This window comes from Peromyscus maniculatus, chromosome 1 (assembly GCF_049852395.1).
Source record: "Peromyscus maniculatus bairdii isolate BWxNUB_F1_BW_parent chromosome 1, HU_Pman_BW_mat_3.1, whole genome shotgun sequence".
In the NCBI taxonomy this organism is placed as follows: Eukaryota; Metazoa; Chordata; class Mammalia; order Rodentia; family Cricetidae; genus Peromyscus; species Peromyscus maniculatus.
This window is the reverse complement of record NC_134852.1, coordinates 161,493,861-161,519,074: the sequence shown is the minus strand read 5'-3', so window position 1 is coordinate 161,519,074 and position 25,214 is coordinate 161,493,861. Positions and strand designations below refer to the sequence as shown.

The following is a 25,214-nucleotide window of genomic DNA, read 5'->3' as shown; positions in this document are numbered from 1 at the left end:
GCTTCTAGGGGTTATTTGCAAGCCGTTTTGCGTGTTATTTGCATATTTGGTCCGAGCTCTCTTTTTTCCCTTCCCGCCCTGCACTTTTTTCTTTCATCCTAATCCCACTGGGCCCCTGAGGCACCCGCCGCACTCCACAAAAGCATCAGGCATTGACTTTTTTTTTTCCATTTTATTGCCCCTCACCAGGCAAAGAGAGTCAGAGCTGGGGTTGCCCGGCTCAGCCAGCGAGTCGTTATCGCGTGTGCAATGGGGCGCTTCGCCCCTATGGGAAAATGCGCAATTGTGAATGTACTGAAGTCAAAGAAAAAGCCAACCCAGAAAAAGGGCTGCCCTTGGTCCTAGGGGTTTTGGCCAAGGCGGGGCAAGGCCACAGTTCCAGAGAGACAAGACCATCCAGCATTGATCACACGTCCAGGGAGGAGGCTGGGGACAGAGAGGGAGTTCTAGAAGGCGTGGCAGGAGCCGGCCCAGAGCCCCCAGCGCCCAACACTCGCCACTGAAAGATGCTGGCATCCTTGCCACCTAGGGAGACGAGGTATGAGTCGTCGTGCGTGAACCGGACGCTAGTCACATGGCTGCCGTGGCCTGAATACATACGACTTGGCGCCTGGATCAGAAAAAAAAAAAGTACAGTGGCAGCAGTGGCACGGTCGCATGCCTACCCACCTGGGCCCAGTGGTCCCCCTAAGACCTCACCTTGGCTCGAGCGCACGGATACTGAAAAAGGTGTACTTTGCAGAAGTCGTCCGCTACAGCCACCACACGTTCATTGTGGGAGCGGCAAAGGGAGTTGATGTCTGTCCCGTCAGAGCCATCAGGCCACACACCTAACAAAACAGGTAGCCTCAGCCAAGTCGCTTCCCCACAACCTAGAGCTGCAGTGTACAGTGTTTCCAGGCTGCCACTGAACTCTAGACAATCCTTCCCAGTCCCAAGGTCCAAAGGGATCTCTTGGCCTGGATTTGCCGCTCTGATGCCCACCCTGCCACACATGACACACACCCAGCATTCTGATCCCAGAACTGGTTCCACCTTGTTTTCCCCAGCCCTCCTAAAGGGTTCTGCATGCTGGCTTCACTGCTCACCATAGACGTGGAAGCCAAGCACACAGGTGTAGGTAGCCCACTCCCGGTCTCTGCTCTCATAGCGATTCCTTAGTAGTTTGCAGCCTCCAGCCACGTCCCCTAGGTAGAAATTTCCCCAGCCAGCTCAGTTGGGAACGGACCTGATCACAGGTGTGGCCAACCATCCATTATGAACCTCACTATGTGCTTCCTAAGTTCCCACTGAAGTTGTTTGATTTGGTTTGGCTTTAAGACAGTCTAAGCCCAGCCAGGTGGTGGTGGTGCACACCTTTAATTCCAGCACTCAGGAGCAGAGGCAGTGGATCTCTGTGAGTTCGAGCCTGGTTTACAGAGCTAGTTCTAGGATAGCCAAGTGCCAAGGCCACACACACACACAAACCTGTCTCAAAAGAAAAGAAATCTCTTTGAGTTCAAGGCCAGGACAGGCTCCAAAGCTACACGGAAACCCTGTCTCAAAAAACAAGAAAGTAAAAAAGAAAAGAAAAAGAAAGATTGTCTAAGTCTGGCATGGTGGCACATGCCTTTAATCCCAGCACTCGAGAGGCAGACTGATCTCTGAGTTCCAGACCACTCTGGTCTACAAAGCAAGTTCTAGGACAGCCAGGGAAATGTAGAGGAAACCTTGTCTTGAAAAGAGAGTCTAGCCTAGACAAACCTGGAACTCTCCACCCTCCTGCCTCATCCTCTGGATAAAGTTCTAACAGCTTCCCATCAGTTTTTCCTTCCTAAATAAGTGAGCCCCACCACACTTGCTGGGGAATCTGTACTAAGACAACCTTTTCTTACTGCATCGTTCCTTTCCCTTTGTTTTTTTTTTGGGGGGGGGGTATTTTGGGGGAGGGTGTTGTTTTGTTTTTTGGTTTTTTGAGTCAGGGTTTCTCTTTGTAGCCTTGGCTGTCCTGGAACTCACACTGTAGACCAGGCTAGCCTCAAACTCAGAGATCTGCCTGCTAGTGCTGGGATTAAAGGTACGTGCCCCCACAGCCAGGGCTTTTTGGTTTGGTTTGGGTTTTTTTTGGTTTTTTGAGGCAGGGTCTCTCTGTGTAGCTTTGGTGCCTGTCCTGTAGCTCGCTCTGTGGACCATGCTGGCCTCAAACTGACAGAGATCCACCTGGCTCTGCCTCCTGAGTTAAAGGCGTGCGCCATCACTGCCTGGCTTGTTTTGTTGTTGTTGCTGCTGTTTTTTGTTTTGTTTTGTTTTTTTGAGACAGTCTTGCTAAGTCACCTTGGCTAGCCTGGAACTCACTATGTAGATCAGGCTGGCCTTGAACTCATTGAGATCCATCTGCCTGCCTCTGCCTCCCAAGTTCAGGGATTAAAGGCGTGTGCCACCAAACCTGGCCCATTTTTTTTTCAACCCCCCCTTAAGTTCTTGTGGAAAGAAGACATTGTGTGAAACTGTACTTTACCTAGTCACAGGATCTCTCCTATGTGTATAATTCCAACTCCATCGCACCTTCATATCAGCCCCTCTGCTAGATGCTCCTCTAATTCCATCATCCCCCCTGACTAGAAGCCTCCTATCAGCACCCACATCTGTAGTCACTTAGGAGACATAACTAGGAGGGTGACAAATTAAAGGCAGCATGGGCCACATAGAGAATTCCAGGCCAGCCTGATACAAACAAAACACATTTCAATTATCCCCATCACCCCGCCACTCACAGTAAAGAATCTCATAGTCCCCAGAATTGGACATGATGAAATTCCCATCCTTGGACCAGTCAAGGTGAGTGATAAAACTGGAGTGCCCCTGGGGAACAAGAGTCAAGAATTTGACAAGACAGCTACCATTTCCCATCCCCAGACTAGCCCTTAATGCGTCAGACCCCCATCTCTGGGCACAATTAACACATCCCACCTTCTACTCTAGCATCCTTACCATACATCTGCCAAAGCGGCTGGACTTAGTACCACAACTGGAAACGCTATAGATGTAGATCATGTTGTCATGGGAACCAATAGCCAGGTACAACCCATCTACAAAGAGAGTTATTCAGACACAGAAGAGCCAGAGCAGGACCCAAGTCCAGGGTGGGGGTGGCTCCCACCTGGGCTATACCGGACAACTGAGAGCTGTTCATTGCCATCAGTGACATCAGACACAATCTCTTTGGTCTCTGTGTCCAAAACCAACCACCTGAAAGGGAAGAAAGGAGGGAAGTGAGAGGGCAGGATGTGAGCCCACCCGCAGGGAGACCTGAGCAGGGAGTTAGGGTACTCCATGAGACAGAGAACCTCAGAAAGGCTGTCATGTCTCGAGAGAGGCCACCATTGCACTCTTAAACTGGGGAATGGGAAGAGGCTAAGGGCAGACAGGAGCTGAGGGAGGGTTTCTGAGGCCTCCTGGAAAAGAAGTCGGAAACTGCAGGCCAGGCCTACCGCAAAAACTCTGTGGAGTTGGTGAGCCTGTCACTTCCCTGTTTGCCCCCCCACATCCACTCCTCCCGGCCCCACTGCTTCCCCATCCCGGATGACAGACTCAAGAGCCTAGCTGAGGAAGGCCTGGGCGACAGAGAAGCCCAAACACAAAAGGTGGGGTTCAACACTTAAGTGCGTCTTGGTCACCTCTTCCTCCCCTGTTACCAAGAGCCCTTCCCCGACCCCCTGCCTTTCTTCCTAGGAGATGTGGTGTCCTCTCACCTCCCTGTGTTCAGTCCTACAACCACCACTGCCCCACTTGGGTGGAAGTCAGCACACAGACCTGTCTCCTGAGGAGAGAGAAGGGAAATTCAGGAAAATGCCTTTTTAAGGGGCCCATGAGGCAGGGGACAGGCTTCAAGGGACAGGGATGGGAGGGCAGTAGAACACACAGGATGGAGGTGCAAGGGGAAATACAGAGGCGTGAGCATGTAGAGGACAGGGGCCCGGGAGTGGGGGAGGAAAAGGTCTGGATCACACCCAAAATATGTATTAAATATGTATTAAAACTAAAATTTAAATAGCCAAATGAATGGAAACACATGAACTATGAACCAAAGGCTGAGGGGCCCCCAACTGGATCAGGCCCTCTGAATAGGTGAGACAGTTGATTGGCTTGATCTGTTTGGGAGGCATCCAGGCAGTGGTACCAGGTCCTGGGCTCGTTGCATGAGTTGGCTGTTTGAAACCTGGAGCTTATGCAGGAACGCTTGGCTCAATCTGGGAGGAGGGGACTGGACCTGCCTAGACTGAGTCTATCAGGTCAATCTCAGTCCTGGGGGGAGGCTTTGCCCTGCAGGAGGTGGGAATGGGGGGTATACTCGGGGGAAGGGGAGGGGGCAGGAAGGGGGAGGACAAGGGAATCTGTGGCTGTTATGTAGAACTGAATGGTATTGTAAAATAAAATAAAATAAAAACCTAAAATTTAGACCAGGCAGTGGTGGTGCACGCCTTTAATCCCAGCACTCAGGAGGCAGAGCCAGGTGGATCTCTGTGAGTTCGAGGCCAGCCTGGGCTACAGAGTGAGATCCAGGACAGGCTCTAAAGCTATACAGAGAGAAACACTGTTTCAAAAGAGAAAAAAAATTAAATAAATAAAAAATAAAGTGTAGGGGGGCTGGAGAGATGGCTCAGAGGTTAAGAGCACTGGCTCCTCTTCCAGAGGTCCTGAGTTCAATTCCCAGCAAACACATGGTGGCTCACAACCATCTGTAATGAGATCTGGTGCCCTCTTCTGGCATGCAAGCAGAACACTGTATACATAATAAATAAATAAATCTTTTTTGTTTTTGTTTGTTTGTTTGTTTTGAGACAGGGTTTCTCTGTGTAGCTTTGGAGCCTTTCCTGGATCTCACTCTGTAGACCAGGCTGGCCTCAAACTCACAAAGATCCTCCTGCCTCTGCCTCCCAAGTGCTGGGATTAAAGGCGTGTGCCACCACCGCCTGGCAAATAAATCTTAAATAAATAAATAAAGTTTAGGGGCTGGAGAGATGACTCAGAGGTTAAGAGCACTGGCTCCTCTTTCAGAGGTCCTGAGTTTAATTCCCAGCAACCACATGGTGGCTAACAACCATCTGTAATGAGATCTGGTGCCCTCTTCTGGCATGTGGCATATATGCTGGCAAAACACTGTACATAATAAGTAAATAAATCTTTTAAAAAATTAAGTTCAATAAAAAAGAGATGGCTTTCTAGTTAGGGAAGTTGGGTGGACACCTTGTCATCTTAGTAACTTCAAAGGGTCCTTCCAAGGCAGCCAGAGAAGATGAGGTGTGGGAGACCTGGGCTAGACAGGTCTCTTGGACCCTAGTAAGGGAAAGACACTCAAGCCACTTAGCTGTGCTACAGACGAACTATTTAGCTGCTGAACCAAGATGAGGCCTGGGGCAACAGCAGTGCCCAGCTAGCACAGCCTCACTCTCACCAGTCTGTCCAGCGTTTGTATTTGAATAGCCGATAACCACAACACAACTGGGTGTTCCAGATGTGGAAGGGAAGGCAATGTCAGGGAATAAGGACAGCGGTAGCACGGTGGGCCAAGGGCAGCTGACTCTACCTTTAAGTCCATGCTCCAGGCCAGTGCATGGCCTTCCCCATCCCACAGGCAGAGCTGCCGGTCATGGCCACAGGTGAGGAAGCGGTTCTGGGAGGGATGTGTACACAGTCCCCACAGCTCATCAGTGTGGCCCTGCAGCAGAACACAGTTTGTCCCCACTGCTCTGCCCCAGCTCCCTTCCCTACTGCTTCCCCTGGCTTTCGGTTCCCCAACCTGAATAACAGGGGAGAAGCCCTGAGCCAGATCTCCCCTCAGTAGCGCGTTCTTCGTGGTCCCCACCAGCAGCTCGGAACCAAGTCCTTCTGCGATGGCCCTCACAGCTCCGAAGTGTTCTGGGATCTACAGAGTAACAGCAGAATGTCAAAAGCCCCCTGACCATTCTCCTCCCCGCCCCCTTCCCTGCCCCAGCCCAGCTCTCACCTCAGCCTCCTGGAGGGCCACCAACCCAGGCCCCCACTGCACCAGCCGTCGGTCCCGCCCACCGCCACTAAGCACTGTCCCATCCCGTCGGAGACACAGGGCAAAGATGGACCCTTCATGGGCGTGGGCCTGGGCCACAATTGTGTAGGTCTCTGTTGGTAAAGCCTTAGGTCAGTCATGCTCTTAAGAGTTTGGAGAAGTAGGGAGGGGGGCAGCTCAGACCATCACAACCCAGGGTAACTTCCAGTTACTGAGCACCTACAGAAGACTCCAAGCTTAGTGACTGCCAAGTCAGCTCACAGTAATATTGGCGAAACGGAACTTTGCACCTGAGATCTGACAAACCCAAATCCCCAGCCTTTTCTCCTTTATCGTCTGGCTCCCCACCCTTCTAGACTAGGCCCCACCGAGAGAGTTCATCAGTCTGCAAAGTGAAAATAGGGGAAACTTTCTGCTCTGTTCCCTCCCACAGAATTTCTGAGATACAAACATCCTCGATGCTGTCCCCAGCCACATACCTTTGGCCCCACCCCTGCCTGGGGTCTTGGAATCAGAGACACTTCGCCCCCAAGTGAGAATGTTCCCCTCGGAGTCTCCAGTAAGAATGTTCCCATCAGGGAGGAACACAAAGCAAGGGATAAACTTGGGTTTCTTGTATTTCTGGAGTGGGCAGAGGTCAGAGGTCAAAGTGAAAGGCAAAGACCAGATGTCACAGGACAGTTGGGGGTGCTGGGGCACATTAGAGCCTACAGTACTCAGTCCCACCCCCTCCCCACCACCTCACCCATCCACACCTCACCCCAAAAACACCCTGTTTCCGGGCGAGGGTCCCATTCCCAGGAACCCCTGCTCCACCACTCCAGTTCCAAAAGTGAACATGAGATTTTCCACTGGTAACAATACAGCTGCTGTCACGAGGGCTGAAGCCAACAGCCAGGACTGAGTCATTTGTACTCTGAAGAAAGGAAGACACTTGGTTCAGCCACCCCAAGCCCCCAGCACCTTTACTGTCTTTGATGCTTCAGTTTATTATTATTATTATTATTATTATTATTATTATTTGTTGTTGTTGTTGTTTTGTTTTTGGTGGTAGCGGTTGCTGCTTTGTTCTTAAGAGACAGGGTTCCTCAGTGTAGCCCTGGATGTCCTGGATCTCGCTCTGTAGACCAGGCTGGCCTCAAATTCAGAGATCTGCCTGCCTCTGCCTCCCAAGTACTGGGATTAAAGGTGTGCGCCACCACAGCTGCCCAGCATTTTGTTTTGTTTCTTGTGACAGTCTCATGTACCTCTGGCAGTCCTGGAACTGCCAATGTAGACGGCTGAGGATAAACCCTAAACTCCTGATCCTCCTATCTCCAAGTGCTAAGTTTACAGGTATGCACCACCACAAGTGGCTTTTTTTTTTTTTTTTTTTTAATTTGTCTTTGTTTGTTGAGACAACTTCTTACTCTATAGACCAGCCTGGCCTAGAACTCTCAGTGAACCTACTTCAGCTTTTCAAGTGCTGGAATTACAGGCATGAACCACTACACCCAGCTCTTGACTCTTCAATTTATTTGCAGTGCAGTACTGAGATGGATTGAACTTAGGGCCTTGTGTGTGCTAGGTAAACACTCGACTATTGGGCTATCTCCCCGGCCCGCTTTCCTCACGCTGTCTTCGGAGTAACTGATATTACAGGCTTGTGCCACCGAAGTCTACTCTAACTCAATCTGCATCCTGCCGGCTGGTCTGCAATAGCCCAGAGGCCCCAGGATAATTCTTCCTTCAAGACTCTGGTAGAAGGCTGGAGGTGTAGGGCAGTGGTAGAATGCTTGCCTGGAGGACTCAAGGCCCTGGTTTGACCCTCAACATTGCAAAGAAAGAAAACATGACCCCCTAAAAACTATATTCCCTGTTAGAACTTCTGTAGTTACCAACTCACAGATTAAGAAACAAAAGCTGAGAGAACTGAGAGCTTTACCCTTGTCAGAAAGGAAGTGTATGCATAAGTAAGTCTGGAACTGTCTGCATTCCACCATTCCTACCCTACCCAAGATTCGGAAACCATTAGGCCATCTAGGCTCCTCACCTTGATCTCAGCCAGCTTCACTCCCCGGTTGCAATCCCACACTGACAGCATGTGCTCATTGGAATCATCCACAACACAAAGAAAAGCGCCCTGATCCTGAGGATGGGGACACAACACTATGAGCTCTAGAGGCCTGGACATTCCCAACATTAGACAGAGGTTCTATCACAGCTGGGAAAGCAAAAGAAGTTGACAGGTATCTCTTTCTCAGGAGAACTAGCTGGATGATCCCAGGACACCAGAACTTCCCCCAGGCTTCCTGGTAAAATGAAAGAATGGTATCATAAGCAAGAAGAAGGATCTAGCCAGACATGGTGGCATATGCCTGTAACAGTTGGTGGGAAGAGGCTAGAGCCAAAAGGATCAAGAGTTCAAAGACACCCTCGCCTATACATTGAGTTAGAGGCCAGCCTAAGGTACATGAGACCCTGCCTAAAAAAACAAACAAACCAACAAGGGTCTAGAAGCTTTGTGCCCAGCTCACCACTGCTGAAAAGGCCAAGGCCCCCACACCACGTTCAAAGGCACCCAGTCCAATCTCCTGCAGCTTTAGAAGCGTCTCTGAGTCCCAGATGTGAACCACAGGCTGCAAGGGCTAGTGGAAGAGAAGGGATCAGAACTGTGAAGAAAGCTGGTTTGGAAGGTCCTCCTGGCCGCTTGATATTCGGACTTGACCTTACCTTCCCATCCTTGTCTACTCCAGCTGTCTGTCCTGAGGCTACACGAACACCATCAGGGTGCACAGCAAGGCTGAGTGGAGGGAGGAGAACGCGAGGAAAGGGGGTCTCTCGAGACCACCCAAGACACCTTCACCTTGCTTAAGCAGCAGCGGGGCAATTGTCCTTTCTGCCCTCCCACCCCCAGCCAGACCCTCTTCCTGTCAAGCCCACCAGCCCCAAACCCCAAGACCCTCACCATCGAACGCAGTCTGTATGACCCCGGTAATGTCTCTGGCCGCCACCTCCAGGGCCCCCGGGGCCTCCCCCAGGCCGGTACAGCACCACTACACAGGCAATAAAGTAGACCACCTCCCCAGAGCGCAGCACAAACAGATTAGAGCGAGAGTCACGGCCCCTGTACCCATAACTGTGTTGGGGACCACGGTCAAGGAAAGGGCCAGACCAAAGACAGGAGGAGAAAGAGTGAAGCATGGCGAAGTTCTGCTCGGCATTACCATCCACAGCAGCGTGGCATGGAATGACTCGGAGGACTCCTTGACCCCACGGACACAGCAAGAAACTGTCAAGAAGGAAGGGGGACCCATAGTGGGAAGGGGTGGTTCCCAGGGAACTGGAGGGGTTAGGATACACCCAGTCAAGGCTGAGGGTCTCCGGGGGTGGGCCACTGGGCAGCTCCTCAAGACTTCGGATGCCAGATGGAATGTACATGGTGATGGGGCGGCCACGAAGGAACATCTTCACTGAAATGCCTTCTACAGAGACAAGCAGAGAAGTAAGCCTCCCTTCCGGAAGGCCACAGCAACATACCCACCATACCTGGCAGATCCCCCAAAGTGGCTCCTAGGGCTATAGCCCAAACCCTAATTCCATGGTCTAAGTTCCTCCTGTACATACCCAAATTATAATTGCTCCTCCGAGATCCAGGACCCCCAGGGCTGGAGAGGGGGTCTTTGCTCCCACGGCTATTGGGAAGAGGTAAAAGTGTAAAGACTAGGATCGAGTCCCAACACCTGAGATGGGAGGGGCAAGATACTGACAGCAGTCAGCCTGCTGGTGTGGGGTTGCTGTCAGAGCAAAGGGCACCAGAGAGACGGGGACTTTTAGTTCCAAAGAAAGAAAGAGAAGGAAATGAAGAAGTGAGAGGAGAGAGAAAAGAAGGAAAGAGATGGGGGAGAAAAGGGGAGAAGAAAGAGAAGGCAATGTAAAGATGAGAGAACAGGACCATGACACACATAGCCTGCGCCCTTTCTTCTAGGCCTCTAGCAACCCTTTTATTCCCATATTTGTAAAATGGGGCCAAAGTGAAACCAGAGTGTACACCAGTCCTGCCTTTCAGGAATCTGGGAGGTAGGCAAAATCTCCCAAAAGGAAAATGACGAGTGGATTCCAGAGGCCACTGTCACTGGATGATAAGCTGAGAATAGCTCTTCAGAGAACGAAGTAGACGCCGAGAAAGGACAAGGCTAGAGTGGACCTCCAGGTCCACTCAGACAACACTTCCTGGCTCTGGGATGTCCCCTTGTGGTCCAGGAGTGGCAGGACTTTGCAGGGAGAGGGGGATCGGCTGACACTCTGCCAACAGCCATCTGTGAAAATCACCAGGGCTGCCAGGTCTCCTCCCAGCACTCCAGAGGCCAAGAAAGGAGGACTACCATGCCTTTTAGGCCAACCTGGGCAACAAAGTGAATTCTAGGCCAACCTAGGCTACAGTGTGAGAACCTGTCTCAACCAAGTAAATAAAAAGAGCTCCTAGAATTTTGAAAGGTATGTTGTGATATGAAAAGGTTAGCAGAACTAGAATCAGGAAAAATTGGGTTCCGAGCTTGGCTGTGTGACCTCAGGCAACTGATTGCCCTCTCTGAGCCTGCTTCACCTGGTTAATGGAGAGCACAAGGGACCACCTACTCAGCAAATCTGTTACAGGGCCTAAATGCCATGGAGGAGAGTTTTAGCACAGTGCCCAGAACACTGCAGGAGTACCAAGGAATGCTTTGTTTCTTTCTTCCTGTTGGGTAATGAGGTCACCCACCCCACCCAGGAATGGAGAAAGTCAAGAAACCGAGCCTGGGGTACAGCAAGCTAAAGGGAGAAGGGAAGGCTGACCCACCTCTCTGTGCTCCCTGACCGCAAAAGCAGGTTGGCCGAGGAAGCTGCCTTCCTGGAGAGTTTCTGCCTGGGCCGCTCTGAGGGGGAGGAGGAGGAGGAGGAATTTCTTCGAGGCCTGGTGGGGCAGAATGAAAAAGTGAAAAGCCAAGCCCTATAGTCCCGCTGCCCGGACTTCCCGCCCCTCTCCGCTTCCAGCAGAGGGCACCCACGTGTCAGACCGCTGGAGGGGCTGCAGAGGCCTAAGGACCCCTGGGGGGCCCGGAGAGCCTGCACCGCTGCTGCTGCTGCATCCTCCTTCAGACTGGGTCCCACTAGGCTCTTCGCTGCCCCCCTGAAGAGCTGGAGGCCCATTGCTCAGGCCAGGGGGTTCAGAGGATGGCTCCATCTCCAACTGTCCCTCTGTCTGGGTGCCTCGGCTCACCAAGGAAGGGCTGCATGTAGGTGGCAGTCCCGGGGGAGCTGGAGTGCTGCAGGGCAGACAGCAGATCAAGGAGATGCCCCCAAGTTCCCAGGAAGGAGGACCGAGCCGAGCGTGCCGACATGCTTACCTGTCCCGGGTTGGAGCTGGTGTGCCAGAGCCCTGCAGGGAGGCGGAGGAGCCATGCAGGCGCAGCAGGCGAAGGGCTTCTGCCAGGGCTGCCTTGACCAGTTCCATCTCTTCTTCCTGCACCCGAAGCCTCTGGCTCAAGGTCTGCAGGGTCTCATGAGCAGGGCCCTCACCTGGAGAAGGGCAAAAACACTCAGAAAAGTGCCACTACCTGGGAGATTAAGGGAGTTCTGTCCTCCTGCCCAACTTTACAACCCAATAGGACTTCCCCCTTTCAAGCAGTCCAAAGATTGGAGGCTTATCCAGAGGGGGAAAGACGGATGGTAGAGGATCAAGGGCTTCCTCCCAGCAGGGCATGCAGTGAGCCTGGCAAAGCTGCCTTCCTGCTGCTACCCCAGCCTCCGGAAAGACAGGGAGTACCATGGAGTACCCGGGCGGAGTGGGGGGTGGGGCGGTATGGAATACTGCCGAGGTACGTGGGAGCCAGAGAGAGATGGCAAGCGCAAAACTGGTGAGGAACTACAGCCCTCTCATCCCACCAGCAAATGCAAGTCTCTACCAAATGCAAGCGCAGTCAACAAGCTAGAAAGTGAACAGGCCAGTCAAGTCAGACTGAGGGGCCAGGGTGTAAGAAACGAGATCTGGTGACGATACAGAGTATCCGCGGAGAGCAGTTACAGTGTACATCCCAATGTAACTGTGGCAGTCCGAAATAAAAAGAGCCGGAATTCCCGGGGAAGAGGCCCAGAGTGACACAGTGGTCAGGGAAACTTAAGAGAACCAAGGAGTAAAATGACATTAAGGAAGTCCGAAGTGACAGTAGGAGGTTATTAGGAACTAGAGTCGGACAACCTGAAGAACTGAGGAGGATGCTCAGAGCCCCTGGGGTGTAAGAGCACGCGAGCACGCCACTAGACAGCCGTCCAGCACTGGCAGCGCCCGTCGGGCTGGCGCTCCCGGAATCCGGGCCACGCCGCCCGCCCCGCCCCATACTCACCGGGCCCCGCAGCCCCGTCCATCCGGCCCCCGCGTTACTCCGAGCGGCGGCGGCGGCGACGGCGGCCGAGGCGTCTAAGCCGCGGGGGCCATGGCTGGGGAGAGGGGAAGGAAGCACCCCGGGCGCGCGCGCGGAGGGATGCCGTGCCACCCCCGGGGGGCGCTGTTGGGCGCGGGGGACAAGGCTTGGAGGGGGCGCTGTGGAACTGGGGCCTGCTACTCTCCCGGGGTGGGCTCCCCGGAGTGCAGTGACAGGGCCGACCCGAGCCCCAGCGCCGCAGCACAAACAGGCGCGGGACCGGGAGTCGCCAGCAAGCGCGGGAGGGGGGCGGGCCGGAGGGGGGGGGCGGGCCGCCAGGTAACCCTTCCCTGTCCGGGCCCCCCGAGGGTCTGGCCGGGGGCGGGGACACCCGGCTGACCTCTCACCCAGCTAGGCTCAAGCCGGGCTTCCGGGCCCCAGGCTCCCAGAGGACTTGGGAAGGGACCCAGGGCCTGAGGTCTGGGTCTCTACACCCGGAGCCGGGCGTACCAAACTCTCACTTCCGCGAAAGGCCAGGGCGGGGTCACGAAATGGGCCTTCTGCCTGGGGGCGGGGCCTTTCCTAAAGGGCACGACTAAGGCATCCTGAATTGGGGCTAGCAGAGGGTTATTAAGGCTGAAGTGGGAGGATGCCCAGGGTATTGGGGTCAGGATGGCATTAGCCCTGCTGAAGCCAGGCTGGGCTGAGTCAGCATCCTGCCTGCCCCAGCCAACCCCAAGCCCCGACGGCTCCTCACTCCCTTGGGCAGAGATGGGAGATGGCGCCGGTGCTGCCCGTGGTGCTGCCCCTCCAACCCCGTATCCGTCTGGCGCAGGGGCTCTGGCTCCTCTCCTGGCTGCTGGCACTGGCCGGTGGCCTCACCCTCCTCTGTAGTGGGCACCTCCTGGTACAGCTGTGGCACCTTGGCACCTTTCTGGCTCCCTCTTGTTCATTCCCTGCCCTGCCCCAGACTGCCCTGGCAGCAGGAGCCGTGGCTCTAGGCACAGGACTAGGGGGCGCAGGAGCCAGCCGGGCGAGTCTGGATGCAGCTCGATACCCTCCCTGGCGAGGGGTCCTGAGTCCGCTGCTGGCGGCTGGCACTGCTGCAGGCGGGGGATTGCTGGCCCTTGCCTTGGGGCTAACTCTCGTTTTGCCTCTAAGTCTGCACCAAGGATTGGAGGAGGGCCTGGAGGCTGCCTTGGTTCACTACAAGGACACAGAGGTGCCTGGACATTGTCAGGCCAAGCGACTGATGGATGAGTTGCAGCTGAGGTACCACTGCTGCGGACGCCATGGCTACAAGGATTGGTTTGGTGTCCAATGGGTCAGCAACCGTTACCTGGACCCCAGCGACCAAGATGTGGTTGAGTGAGTGATTGATTTGCTTTTCTCTTCCTTCTCCCTAGACTCCCTCCTTTGTCTTGAAATTCTCACTCAGACATGCAATAAATAGAGCAGAGTGGCTGAGAGAATGGATTACAACTCTTCTATTTATCATCTGTGCTGTCCAGGGCATGTTGCCAAACCACTCTGGACCCATTCCTCATCTGTAAAATGGAGATAACTATACCTGTCTTTATCTTCCAGATAAGCTCCTATCTTACAGAGTTGTGGAGATAAATTAAGCATGCTTGGATAGTAAAGCACTCAGTAGATGTTTTACAGTAATTTTTTTTCAACTGCCTCTGCCCTCAGCTGCTCCTCTAGGCCTCTGTCTGCAGCCATGTAACTATATTGCCTATGCCCTTACAGCCGGATTCAGAGCAATGTGGAAGGTCTATACCTGATTGATGGAGTCCCCTTCTCCTGCTGCAACCCCCACTCACCCAGGCCTTGCCTGCAAAGCCAACTCTCGGACCCCTATGCCCATCCACTCTTCGATCCTCGGCAGCCCAACCTAAACCTCTGGGCCCAAGGGTGCCATGAGGTGCTGCTAGGGCACCTGCAGGGTTTGTCGGGCACACTGGGAAGCATGCTGGCTGTCACCTTCCTGCTGCAGGTCAGTCCGTCAAGGGCCCCGCCTCCTTCCACTTTCAGCCCTGGGGTCCCAAGTCCACTGACCACCGTCTCTCCACTTGCTTCCTTCCCCTCAGGCTCTAGTGCTCCTTGGCTTGCGGTATCTGCAGACAGCGCTGGAGGGGCTTGGAGGAGTCATTGACGGGGAAGGAGAGGCCCAGGGATATCTTTTTCCCGGCGGGCTGAGAGACATACTGAAAACTGCATGGCTACAGGGAGGGGTCGCCCACAAGCCAGCGCCTGAGGAGGCCCCACCAGAAGAGGAACCTCCCAAGGAGGTTCTACCTGAGGCCTAGTAACCTGAAGTTGGGGGGCGGGGGGTTGGACAAATATGGAAAATGTACAATTCTTTACTCGGGCTGGGGAAGGAGAGGTCCTGGGATTACAGGAGCTAGAGCAGTCAGAGACAGACCGGAATGAGGAGGAGTCCAGGTGTCCTGGAGCCCAGCCTTTGCAGCCAAAACCACCAAGATTGAGACTAGATCAGAGTGACAGGAAAGAGACACCCAAGGACTGGAGACTGTTTCTAGTGTACAGATGCTACAATAAAGTTTTTGGATGGAAGCCACTGCTCTTTCTCTTGTCTAGGGGATGGGGCCTGGAGGACTATGTCTGTGCAGAGAAGGAGCCAGCCTGTGTAGGAACGGGCTGCCTGTCTCTCTTGGGATTAGAGAGCAGCAAGATTTGCCAAGTGAAGGGAGACACGAAGCCCTCCAGGTTGAGATTCTTTATTCTAGAGGTAGGAAGGGGATCGGCATGCTCAGGTGGGGAGGGTCCAGCCCAGCTCCTCTAGCCCCCAGTGCATGCTTGTCCCCAATAAGTTACCCAGTTCCCTCAGGCACCCTCCCTCCTGAGTCCATCTGTCCTGCTCCACCCCAGATGGGGCTGACCTGGCTCCATACAACAGCTGCTTGTCCCCAGCTTGTGGGCAGTGCCACAGGGCAGGCTGGGGGAGGGGAGGGAAGCAGCTGGGCCACACCCTGTGGTTGGAGGGGCTGCCTCTGGTTCTGAGGGGTCAGGTCTTTTAAAAAAACCACATCCTGGGCTGGCCTGGAGCCCAGTCCCACAAGGTATGTGCCTAAAATAAGGTAGAAGTCAGGGTGAGGCTGCCATCAATCACACCTCAATGGCTGGGTCTGAGCCCTGGCCCTGCCGCTGCAGCTGCTCCTCCTGCTTCATCTTAGGTTTCTCTGTCCGTGTGTGCCATACTAGTACCTGTGAAGGAAGGTTTAGGGTCAGGACCAGCCATGCCCAGGGCCCAGCCATGCCCAGGGCCCTGGAGTATGTGATCTAGAGTGGATTCCACCAGCCCCCGCCCTCTACATTCAGAGTTGGTATATAATCTATGACGTATGGGGGTGGGGGAATTTCACTGCCTCTAAAATGGGGCTTTGTTCCTTGACCTTCTGATATACACACGAGTTCGGGAAGTCTGTAAGATACAGTGGCAGGAGCCCTGCCTTGACTCAGTCGTCTTTTCAACAGAGGTCTGGAGGGTCTCTCCTGGTTCAAACGCCCGTCCCCACTTCTCCCGTTAACTGCTCATCCCGGAGCCAGTCTCTCCATCCTCTCACCTGAGTACAGTTGGCAGCCCGTGGCTCCAGGTCCTTGGGTTCCACAAGATGGCTCAGGAGACTACTCTCCAGGTGGCCCCGGGGTGCAGTAGCATCAAACTGGGCATTGGGCTTAGCCAACAGCAAGGGCAGGGCAACAGCAAATCCCGCCATATCCAGGGGAAAGGGCCTGTTGGGTTCCCATGCTGTGTGGAAACCCACAACCCGGCCATCCTGTACCTGAGGACCCTCAAATCGCAGGCCGCCCACCAGCCCCACAGGCCACACTGAGACACCACGAGTCCAACGCATCTAATGGAGATGAGAGAAGAAACAGAGTGGTGGCCCAGAGAAAGAAGCACTTGGTTCATTGACACCTCTCCCATACTGTCCCCCATCTTCACCCAGCAGCCTACACCACCACTGGTAAGCAAGGTAAAGAAGGGAGCTGGTGTTCTCGGCCTCTTTCCCTCTCTTATCCCAGGGCTCACCTCCTTAAAGAGCTCCCGGCTGTAGGTGTTGTCATCATCAGCAAAATACACGACTCCCTGGGTCCCTGGTGGTGGCGGGTCTTTCTCCCCCCCAACAGCACCCCCTCTGCCTCGGAGCCAGTCCAGGGCCTTGTTGCGCTGTTCTACGCCTCGGGGCCGAACCCATCCTGGCTCGCCTTCCCTAAGCCGCTGAGCCTTGGGGGTTAGGACAGCTAGGTGTGTGAAGAGAAGACCAGAGGCAGCCAGCAGCCCCGAGACCAGCGGGGTAGGGCTCTCAGCATCCTCCACCAGCAACCAGTGTAGACGGGGCACCAGGCTCAGGGTCTGGGACAGCCGCACCAGCTCTGCCTTCTGTACCAGCCTGCAGGGGGAGAGATGCAGGAAGGAAGGGGCCAGGCAACCTTGGTCCACAGCACTTAGGATGACCACTGCTCCTGGCCACTGTTAGCATCTCCCCTGGCTTTTCCTCCTCCACCAGTGCCCAAGCTCTGCATGTGTTATTTAGGACAGACCCAGGGCTTCATGTACTCAAAAAAGTATCAAGAGACTGCCAAGTTGTCTCCCTCTTCCTTGAGTGTCAATTTCATGCAGATGTTCACCTGCCCTGCCTTTCCAGACCATGTCAGCACCCACTTCAACCTCAGGACTCAGGCTGGGGCAAGACTATAGGGCACATGATTTGGAATCAAATGGACCTGGGTTTGAATAATGTACTTTGTTCTGGTTTTTGATACAGGGTCTTATGTTGTTAGGCTAGCCTCAAACTCCACATGCTGGTGAGGACAATCTTGAATTCCTGCTCCTCCTATCCCTGCCTCCCAGTACTGGGATGCCATACCCTGCATGCTCGGTTTTTATCAAGTGAAATACTTTGGGAAATGGCTTAATCTGAGCATCAAGTTAACTCAGGAATAAAACTGGATTAAGAAGATGGGCATAAGCCGGGCAGTGGTGGCACACACTTTTAATCCCAGCACTTGGGAGGCAGAGGCAGGCAGATCTCTGTGTAGGCAAGGCTACACAGAGAAACCTTGTCTTGAAAAGCCAAAAATAAAAAAATAAAATAAAATAAAAAAGAAGATGAGCATAGTGATGCATACCTTTAATCCCAGCACTTGGGAGGTAGAGGCAAGCAGATCTCTTTGGAGTCTAAGGCTAGCACATATTTGCCTAGCCTGTATGCAGTTCAATTACCAGTAACAAACTAATAAAAATAAAATTAGATGGATACTTTATAATGCTTTATAAGGTTTTTGTTTTGTTTTGTTTTTTCGAGACAGGGTTTCTCTGTGTAGCTTTTCGCCTTTCCTGGAACTCACTCTGTAGCCCAGGCTGGCCTCAAACTCACAGAGATCCGCCTGCCTCTGCCTCCTGAGTGCTGGGATTAAAGGCATGTGCCACCAACCACCTGGCCAACTTTTTTTTTTTTTTTAGATGTATTTATTTATTACATATACAGTGTTCTGCCTGCATGTGTCCCTGCAGGCCAGATAAGGGCACCAGATCTCATTACAGATGGTTGTGAGCCACCATGTGGTTGCTGGGAATTGAACTCAGGGCCTCTGGAAGAGCAGCCAGTGCTCTTAACCTCTGAGCCATCTCTCCAGCCCCCACCTGGCCAACTTTATAAGTTTTTTTGTTTGTTTGGGTTTTTTGTTTTTGTTTTGTTTGTTTGTTGTTGTTGTTTAAATTTTTTTTTGTAAGTCTTATAAATATTTTGGCTTTTAGACAGTCTCACAATGAAGCCCAAGTTAGCCTCAAAGGCAACAATTTTCTTGGCTCCATTTGAATTCTGAGGTTATAAGTATGTCATCATCCCTGGCAACAATATTATTTATTTATTTCAGGGTTAGGGATTAAACCCAAGGCCTTGCACATGCTAAGCAAGCACTCAGCCAAAGTTATACATCCCAGACAAAGGTATATTTTAGAAAAACAAGATAGGCTGGCTGTGGTGGCACACACTTTTAGTCCTAGCATTCAGGAGGCAGAAGCAGGCAGATCTCTGTGAGTATAGATAGGTTAGTCTACATAGTAAGCAGGCCAGTCAGTGTGAGACCCTATCTCAAAATTAAAAAAGAGAAAGGAAAAAAAGAGAGAGAGAGAGAGCTGGAGAAACAGTTAAGAGAACTTGATGGTCTTACAGAGAACCATTCCCAGCACCCACATCATCTCACAACTACCTGTAACTGCAGTTCCAGGGGACCTGCCGCCCTCTTCTGGCCTTTGTGGTACCTGCACACTCTCAGTGCACATACATATCCTCAGGCAGGAACATATACACATAAAATAAGAAGTAAGCCAGGCGGTGTGGCGCACACCTTTAATCCCAGCACTCTGGAGGCAGAGGCAGGCGGATCTCTGTGAGTTAGAGGCCAGCCTGGTCTACCAAGTGAGTTCCAGGAAAGGTGCAAAGCTACACAGAGAAACCCTGTCTTGAAAAACCAAAAACCAAAAAATAAATAAATAAAAAATATAAAAATAAAGAGTAAATAAGTAAACAAGGTAACAAACCCTAATTTATTTTAACCAATTGGATCGTGGAAGGCAAAGACATATATGTTCAAGAACCAGCCAGGTCTACATAGCAAGTTCCAGGCCAACCATGGCTACATAGTGAGACATTGTTTCCAAAAATAAAAATAAGGGCTGGGCAGTGGTACAGTGGTGCAGACCTTTAATCCCAGCAGTTGGGAGGCAGAGGCAGGCAGATCTCTGAGTTTGAGGCCAGCCTGGTCTACAAAGCAAGTTCCAGAACAGCCACAGCTATACAAGGAAACCCTGACTAAAAAAAAAAAAAAAAAAAAAAAAAAAGGAAATCCTGGTCATTTTTCTCCAGATAAGAAAATAATTTGTTTTTTCATTTTGAGACAGGATGTGGAGCCCTGGCTGACCTGGAAGTACCATAGATCCTCCAACCTCTGCCTTCCAAGTACTAGGATTAAAGATGCTCACCACCCCTGCCCAGCTATTCAGTTAATTTTGAAATGCCCAACAACCTGAAATTATTTTAAAGAAAGCACTAGGAATATGTGGTGTGGTTTGCCTCTTCTGGGTTTCCTTATTACTGGTTCAATGCTCAGGGAGTTGGTGGAATGTGTAAGTGTATGTGAAGGCGTCCACAGTTGCCTCACTAGGTAGGTCAGTCAGCTGAGTCCAGGAAAGCATGATAACAGGATTTGTTGGCTGCAGATCCCAAACTATACTCTTAAATTGGTTTAATCAATACTAAAACAAGATTTTGACTTAAAAAAAAAAAAGCATCAATCATCCAGCACAGTCCCTGGCTTAAAAAAAAAAAAAAAAAAAAAAGGCAGTTTCTACAACCTGCTGCTGGGGATCACTGCTGTCAGGGCCTAGTGAATGCTAAGCCAGTATTGTCCCCCTGGACCTGCTTAGCCCCGGGTTTTTAATCTACTCAGGAGTTCTTGTTTGTTTTTGTTGTTGGGTATTTTTTGTTTGTGGGCTTGTTTGTTCTGAGACAGAGTCTTACTCTGTAGTTCAGGATGGGTGCAAACCAGTAGTCATCAGTCTGTCAAGTGCTAGGATTACAGATGTCAACTACCACACCTGGATCTAATCAAAATGTTAGAACTTTCTAACCAAGAAGTTTCTTAGAGGAGTTAATTCATTGCCAAGCTCAAATATTCTTTCAAACTTTATTGTCCTATCTTAAAGTTTAGCAGTAACCCAGAGCTAGTGGTGGTGGAGGCTGCTCATGCCTTTAAACCCAGCACTCCGGGAGGCAGACACAGGCAGATCTCTATGAGTTAGAGGCCAGCCTGGTCTTCAGAGCTAGTTCCAGGACAGGCAGGGGCTACACTGAGAAACCCTGACTGACCTGGGGGTGGGTGGGGAGGTAGCAGTAAGGTAATCTACTTCCTATTTTTTTGTAGAAAAAAAATTCTCCCACAAATCTGAATAAAGCTAAACCATTTATCATAACATTTTGCAAACTCTAGTTTAAGGATCGCACCCCAGTTCAATGCCTCCCCAAATTCATCATTAACCCGTCTTCTCGGTAAATGCAGACCTCTTGGGTATACCAGAGCCGTACCTGGCATAGGTTGGGGTAATGACATAGATTGTAGGCAGAGCCTCAGGTTCAGGGGGCTGGGCTGGGACAGGGGGTGGGCGATGGAGATCAGCTTGCAACTGGGAAATCCTCAGGTCCTTCTGTCGAAGCTGCTCAGCGGCCGCTCTCAGTGGAGGGAGGCAGTCACATGGCTGGCCTGGTCCCAGAAAGCACCAACAGGGAGTGGGAATTGGGCAGAGAACCACAAGACAGTAAGCAGTTCAGTAACCCAGAGCCAAAATCTTTCTAACTCTTAGCCAGTACAGGGCTTCCCTTTTAACCTGTTTTTTTTTTTTTTTTTTTTTTTTTTTTTTTTTAGCATGGCACTCTATCTTTCTTATACTGTTGTTTGAAGATAGGGTCTTGCTATATGGCCCCAAGTTGGCCTCAGATCCTTAACCCATTGGCCTGTTTTCCAAATAGTGGGCCACTATATTCAACTCTTTCTTTGTTGTTTGAGACAGGTTTCTCTGTGTAGCCTTGGCTATCCTGGAACTAGCTCTGTAGACCAGGGTGGCCTCGAACTCACTGCTGGGATTAAAGGCATGCATCACTATCACTTGGTTCAACTCTTCCTTGTTAATCAAGTCTATCTGTCACTTTTTTTTTTCTCTCTGCTGAGGCTCCAACCCAGGGTCTCGAACCTGCTGGTGCTCTATTATTGCGCTACACCTTCAGACCTGCTACTATTTTAACTTAGACACTGGGTTAATTATCTGCCAGTCTTTCTACCTATGATACTAATTTTACCTTCTAGACCAATAGGAATAGAGAAGTCTGAACCGCTCGAGGCTCATGTAATAGCACTACCTAAAAAACATTTACCAAGTTCCCGGATAAAACGCTGGATTCAAACTGCTCTATGATCGTGTGACCACTGACTTGTCAGTAAATTCACTGATCCCACCACTGGATAAACATTTACTGAATACTCCTGGGAAACCCTGCTTTAAGATAAATCAAAGAACGGGGGGCGGGGGGGGGGGCACCAGCGCACACACGCCTTTAATCCCAGCACTCAGCACTCGGGAGGCAGAGGAAGGTAGATCTCCATAAGTTCGAGGCCAGCGTGGTCTACAGAGCGAGATCCAGGACAGCCAGGGAAACCCTGTCTCGATTTATTAAAAAAAAAAAAAAAAAAAAGATAAAGCAGAGAATAATAAAGTCATTACAAATTGCGATAATGAGCCACTTAGGAAATGAATTAAAAAGGAATTGGGACTAATAAGGGTTACTTGAGCTAAAGTGGTCAGAGAAGTCCTCTCTGCGGTGACATCTGGTCTAAAACCTGAAGGATGAGAAATAGATGATCTTGGGGGAAAAAAGCACCGGAGGTCAAGAGCTTGAGGGAGAACGATCATAGGATTCTCAAAAACCTGTCAGCCCGCGAGTCTGAGAGGCAGAGAGGGGAGGGTGCGGAGCGGGTTGCGCGGCGGCGGCGGCGGGGGGGTGACTCGCGGCCTGACTGGCACCCGTGGAGCTGCAGGCCACGGAGGGGTCCAGACCTGGACCACCGAGAGCTGTCCCGACGGCCGAGCGGGAAGCAGCCGTCTGCGGGGCTCACCCCTGTCTAGGGCCGGCCCTCCGCACCCCGCCCCGCCCCGCTCACCGAGCTGCACCAGCGCGTAGAGGAGGCCAGCGATCGACACCAGGAAGTAGGCAAGAAACACGTTCTTCAGCTTCAGCTTCATGGCCGCGCCGCCGGGGCAGGCGGGGTCCGCCGGGGCCCGGCAGGGACAGGTCCGCCCGCCCCTCGGCCCTCCCGCGGGCCCCGCCCCGCCCGCCTTCCCCGCCCTCCCCTTGTAGTTTTTCGAGAACCTGGGTCTCTGAGCGCCACCCGGGACCACTTCCGGCCAGTGGCGCCCCTCCCCAAGGTGACTTCCGGCCCCCCCTCCTGGTAGGCCAACCAGGGCGATGACGCCACGTCCGCTGCGTCTGGCGTTCATCGCCGGCTGTCAGCACCTTGATAGGAGCACGTGGGACCTAGCTCGAAATTGAGAACAAGTCCCGCCCCTTGCCTTGGGTTTTCTAGACACCCATTCATCCTTCAGCCTCGGCACCCGGAGCTGGATGTTCAAAGAAACAGCCATTCAATACTTGTTCAACCAATGAATGAAATCTGTGGCCTGCCAGGTGCCAGTCCAGTTCAGCTGGGTCTGTTCCAGTGGTTCTCAGTCTTCCTACCCTTTAACATAACAGCTCATGTGTTATGGTGCCTCCCAACCAAAAATTGTCTTCCTTGGGCTGGGCGTTGTGGCACACGCCTTTTTGTTGTTGTTTTTGTTTTTCGAGACAGTTTTCTCTGCGTAGCTTTGGAGCCTTTCCTAGAACTCAATCTGTAGCCCAGGCTGGCCTCGAACTCAGAGATCTGCCTGCCGCTGCCTCCCAAGGGCTGGGATTAAGGCGTGCACCACCACTGCCCGGCTAAGGCTGACCTTTTATAGTTAGTAAGTCTCCATGTTGTTTTTTGTGAACTGGCAGCCCAAAGAAAAAGCCACCTACAGTTTTGAGACATGTAGCCCAGACTAGCCTACAACATGCATAGTAGTCTTAGGACTCGAACTGCTACCTGCCTGCAAAGTCGTCGTCCGTTGTCCATCCCCCCTTCCCCCCTATATCTGAAAGGGTCTGTTGTCTAGGATGGTCTTGAACTTCTGACTCAGGTAATCTTTCTACCTGTCTCCAGAACAGATGAGTAGAAGCTCCTTCCTAGCAAGTTCAACTAACAGGAGGATATTTTAAATGCTGGTAGAGCATTTTCCATAGGTCAGGTCCCCAGCAATGCAAACCAGTTTTTAAAGGCTGAGTGTAGTGATGCATATCTGTAATCCCAGCACTTGGGAGGCTATGGGATAAAGGACCAGGTGCTCAAAGCCAGTGGGGTACATATCAAAATCCTGTCTTGGGTTGAGCATGGTGGCACACATCTTTATTTCCAGCACTTGGAAGAGGCAGGAGGATCTCTGTGAGACCCACACCAGGCCACTCTACAAAGTGAGTTCCAGGATGACTGGAAATATTACAGAGAAACTGTCTGGAAATGCTCCTCCCCCCAAAAAAAGGGTGTTGTATATTGGGTGTGTGTTCATTCGGGTCTGTGGAAGGAAGGCACAGAGCCTTTTCCAGCTTCAGAAGATCCGTCTCTCTGGACTGAACTACTGACATTTAGCAAAGAGCTCTTGTATTGTTTAGCAATTCCATATACCAAAACCTCTCATCTAAGCCCTCCAATGGGATAATGCCAAATGCAAATTCTCAGGAAAGGAACACCACAGCTTTCTGGGTTGTCCCTAAATCAGGTTTGCATGGGCTTTGAAACTCTCAGATAAGACTTCAAACAGAAGGTCCTGGAGACAGGAGGTAGCAATCACAAAAGGCAGATGCTAATACTAGGTGTATTATAATACTCTGGAATCAAACCGGCTGCAGCTCTGTAGGAATTCTCCCAACAACAACAAAAAAAAAAAGTAAGTTTAAAAGTGCTATTAGCTAAAAATAAATAGCCTTTTGATGAGAACATCTGGCCTTGTATTTTGGTTTCCATCCAAAGAGACACCATTAGCTCTGATCACCATTTATTAACCCACTTTAAAACATGACAACTGCATAACTGGATCTCAATATGTAAAAGATTACAAATAGATCCATATCTGTCACCATGCACAAAACTCAAGTCCAAGTGGATCAAAGACCTGAACATAAATCCGGTTACACTAAACTTAATAGAAAAGAAAGTAGGAAGCACTCTTGAACGCATTGGCACCGGAGACCATTTCCTAAATAAAACACCAACAGCACAGACCCTGAGCACAACAATTAATAAATGGGACCTCTCGAAATTGAGAAGCTTTTGCAGGGCAAAAGACACAGTCAATAAGACAAAAAGACAGCCAACAGAATGGGAAAAGATCTTCACCAACCCCACATCTGACAGAGGATTGATCTCCACAGTATATAAAGAACTCAGGAAACTAGACATCAAAATACTGAACAATCCAATTAAAAAATGGGCTAAAGAGCTAAACAGAGAATTCACAAAACAAGAATCACAAATGGCTGAAAGACATTTAAAGAAATGCTCAACATCCTTAATCATCAGAGAAATGCAAATCAAAACGACTCTGAGATACCACCTTACACCTGTCAGAATGGCAACGATCAAAAACACCAATGACAGTCAATGTTGGAGAGGATGTGGAGCAAAGGGAACTCTCCTCCACTGTTGGTGGGAATGTAAACTTGTACAACCACTGTGGAAATCAGTATGGCAGTTTCTCAGAAAATTAGGGATGGAACTACCTCAAGACCCAGCCATCCCACTCTTGGGCATATACCCAAGGAATGCTGATTCATACCATAAAGATACATGCTCAGCTATGTTCATAGCAGCACTATTTGTAATAGCCAGAACCTGGAAACAACCTAGATGCTCGTCAACGGAAGAATGGATGAAAAAAATGTGGTACATATACACAATGGAGTACTACTCAGCAGAGAAAAACAATGAAAGCATGAAATTTGCAGGCAAATGGATGGAACTAGAAAAAATCATCCTGAGTGAGGTAACCCAAACCCAGAAAGACAGTCATGGTATGTACTCACTCATAAGTGGATTCTAGATATAAAATAAAGAACAATCAGACCACAACCCATAGAACCATGGAGGCTATATAT

The 25,214-nt window shown here is 51.3% G+C and overlaps 3 protein-coding genes across 6 annotated transcripts; 1 reads left to right on the top strand and 2 right to left on the bottom strand.

Annotated features, from left to right (window-relative positions):
* Positions 1-167: 167 nt before the first annotated feature.
* Positions 168-12,932, bottom strand: Eml3 (EMAP like 3). Of its 4 annotated transcripts, none has more exons than XM_006995198.4 (22): positions 12,388-12,932; positions 11,392-11,563; positions 11,053-11,310; positions 10,845-10,958; positions 9,632-9,699; positions 9,366-9,489; positions 8,973-9,143; positions 8,738-8,807; positions 8,542-8,652; positions 8,058-8,153; positions 6,786-6,941; positions 6,505-6,646; positions 5,987-6,138; positions 5,780-5,905; positions 5,567-5,698; positions 3,732-3,799; positions 3,140-3,228; positions 2,971-3,068; positions 2,754-2,841; positions 1,089-1,187; positions 700-830; positions 168-610 (listed from the first exon to the last, which is right to left on the bottom strand). In XM_006995198.4, the coding sequence occupies exons 1-22, from the start codon at positions 12,407-12,409 to the stop codon at positions 407-409; spliced, it is 2,691 nt and encodes an 896-aa protein (XP_006995260.1). In that variant the 5' UTR covers positions 12,410-12,932; the 3' UTR covers positions 168-406. The 4 variants fall into 4 exon arrangements, 3 of the variants coding, with proteins under 3 accessions (XP_006995260.1, XP_076415230.1, XP_076415222.1); XM_076559115.1 differs by having other exon boundaries at positions 12,806-12,932; XR_013047168.1 differs by having other exon boundaries at positions 3,151-3,228; positions 8,973-9,489; positions 12,388-12,928.
* Positions 12,933-13,037: 105 nt separating this feature from the next.
* On the top strand, positions 13,038-14,839 carry Rom1 (retinal outer segment membrane protein 1). Its single transcript, XM_006995197.4, has 3 exons — positions 13,038-13,773; positions 14,158-14,404; positions 14,499-14,839. Exons 1-3 carry the CDS (start codon positions 13,184-13,186, stop codon positions 14,715-14,717), a joined length of 1,056 nt encoding a protein of 351 aa, XP_006995259.1. The 5' UTR covers positions 13,038-13,183; the 3' UTR covers positions 14,718-14,839.
* A 294-nt stretch (positions 14,840-15,133) lies between these two features.
* B3gat3 (beta-1,3-glucuronyltransferase 3) lies at positions 15,134-22,379 on the bottom strand. Its single transcript, XM_006995196.3, has 5 exons — positions 22,150-22,379; positions 20,523-20,697; positions 16,466-16,826; positions 15,996-16,286; positions 15,134-15,636 (listed from the first exon to the last, which is right to left on the bottom strand). Exons 1-5 carry the CDS (start codon positions 22,229-22,231, stop codon positions 15,538-15,540), a joined length of 1,008 nt encoding a protein of 335 aa, XP_006995258.1. The 5' UTR covers positions 22,232-22,379; the 3' UTR covers positions 15,134-15,537.
* Positions 22,380-25,214: the final 2,835 nt, after the last annotated feature.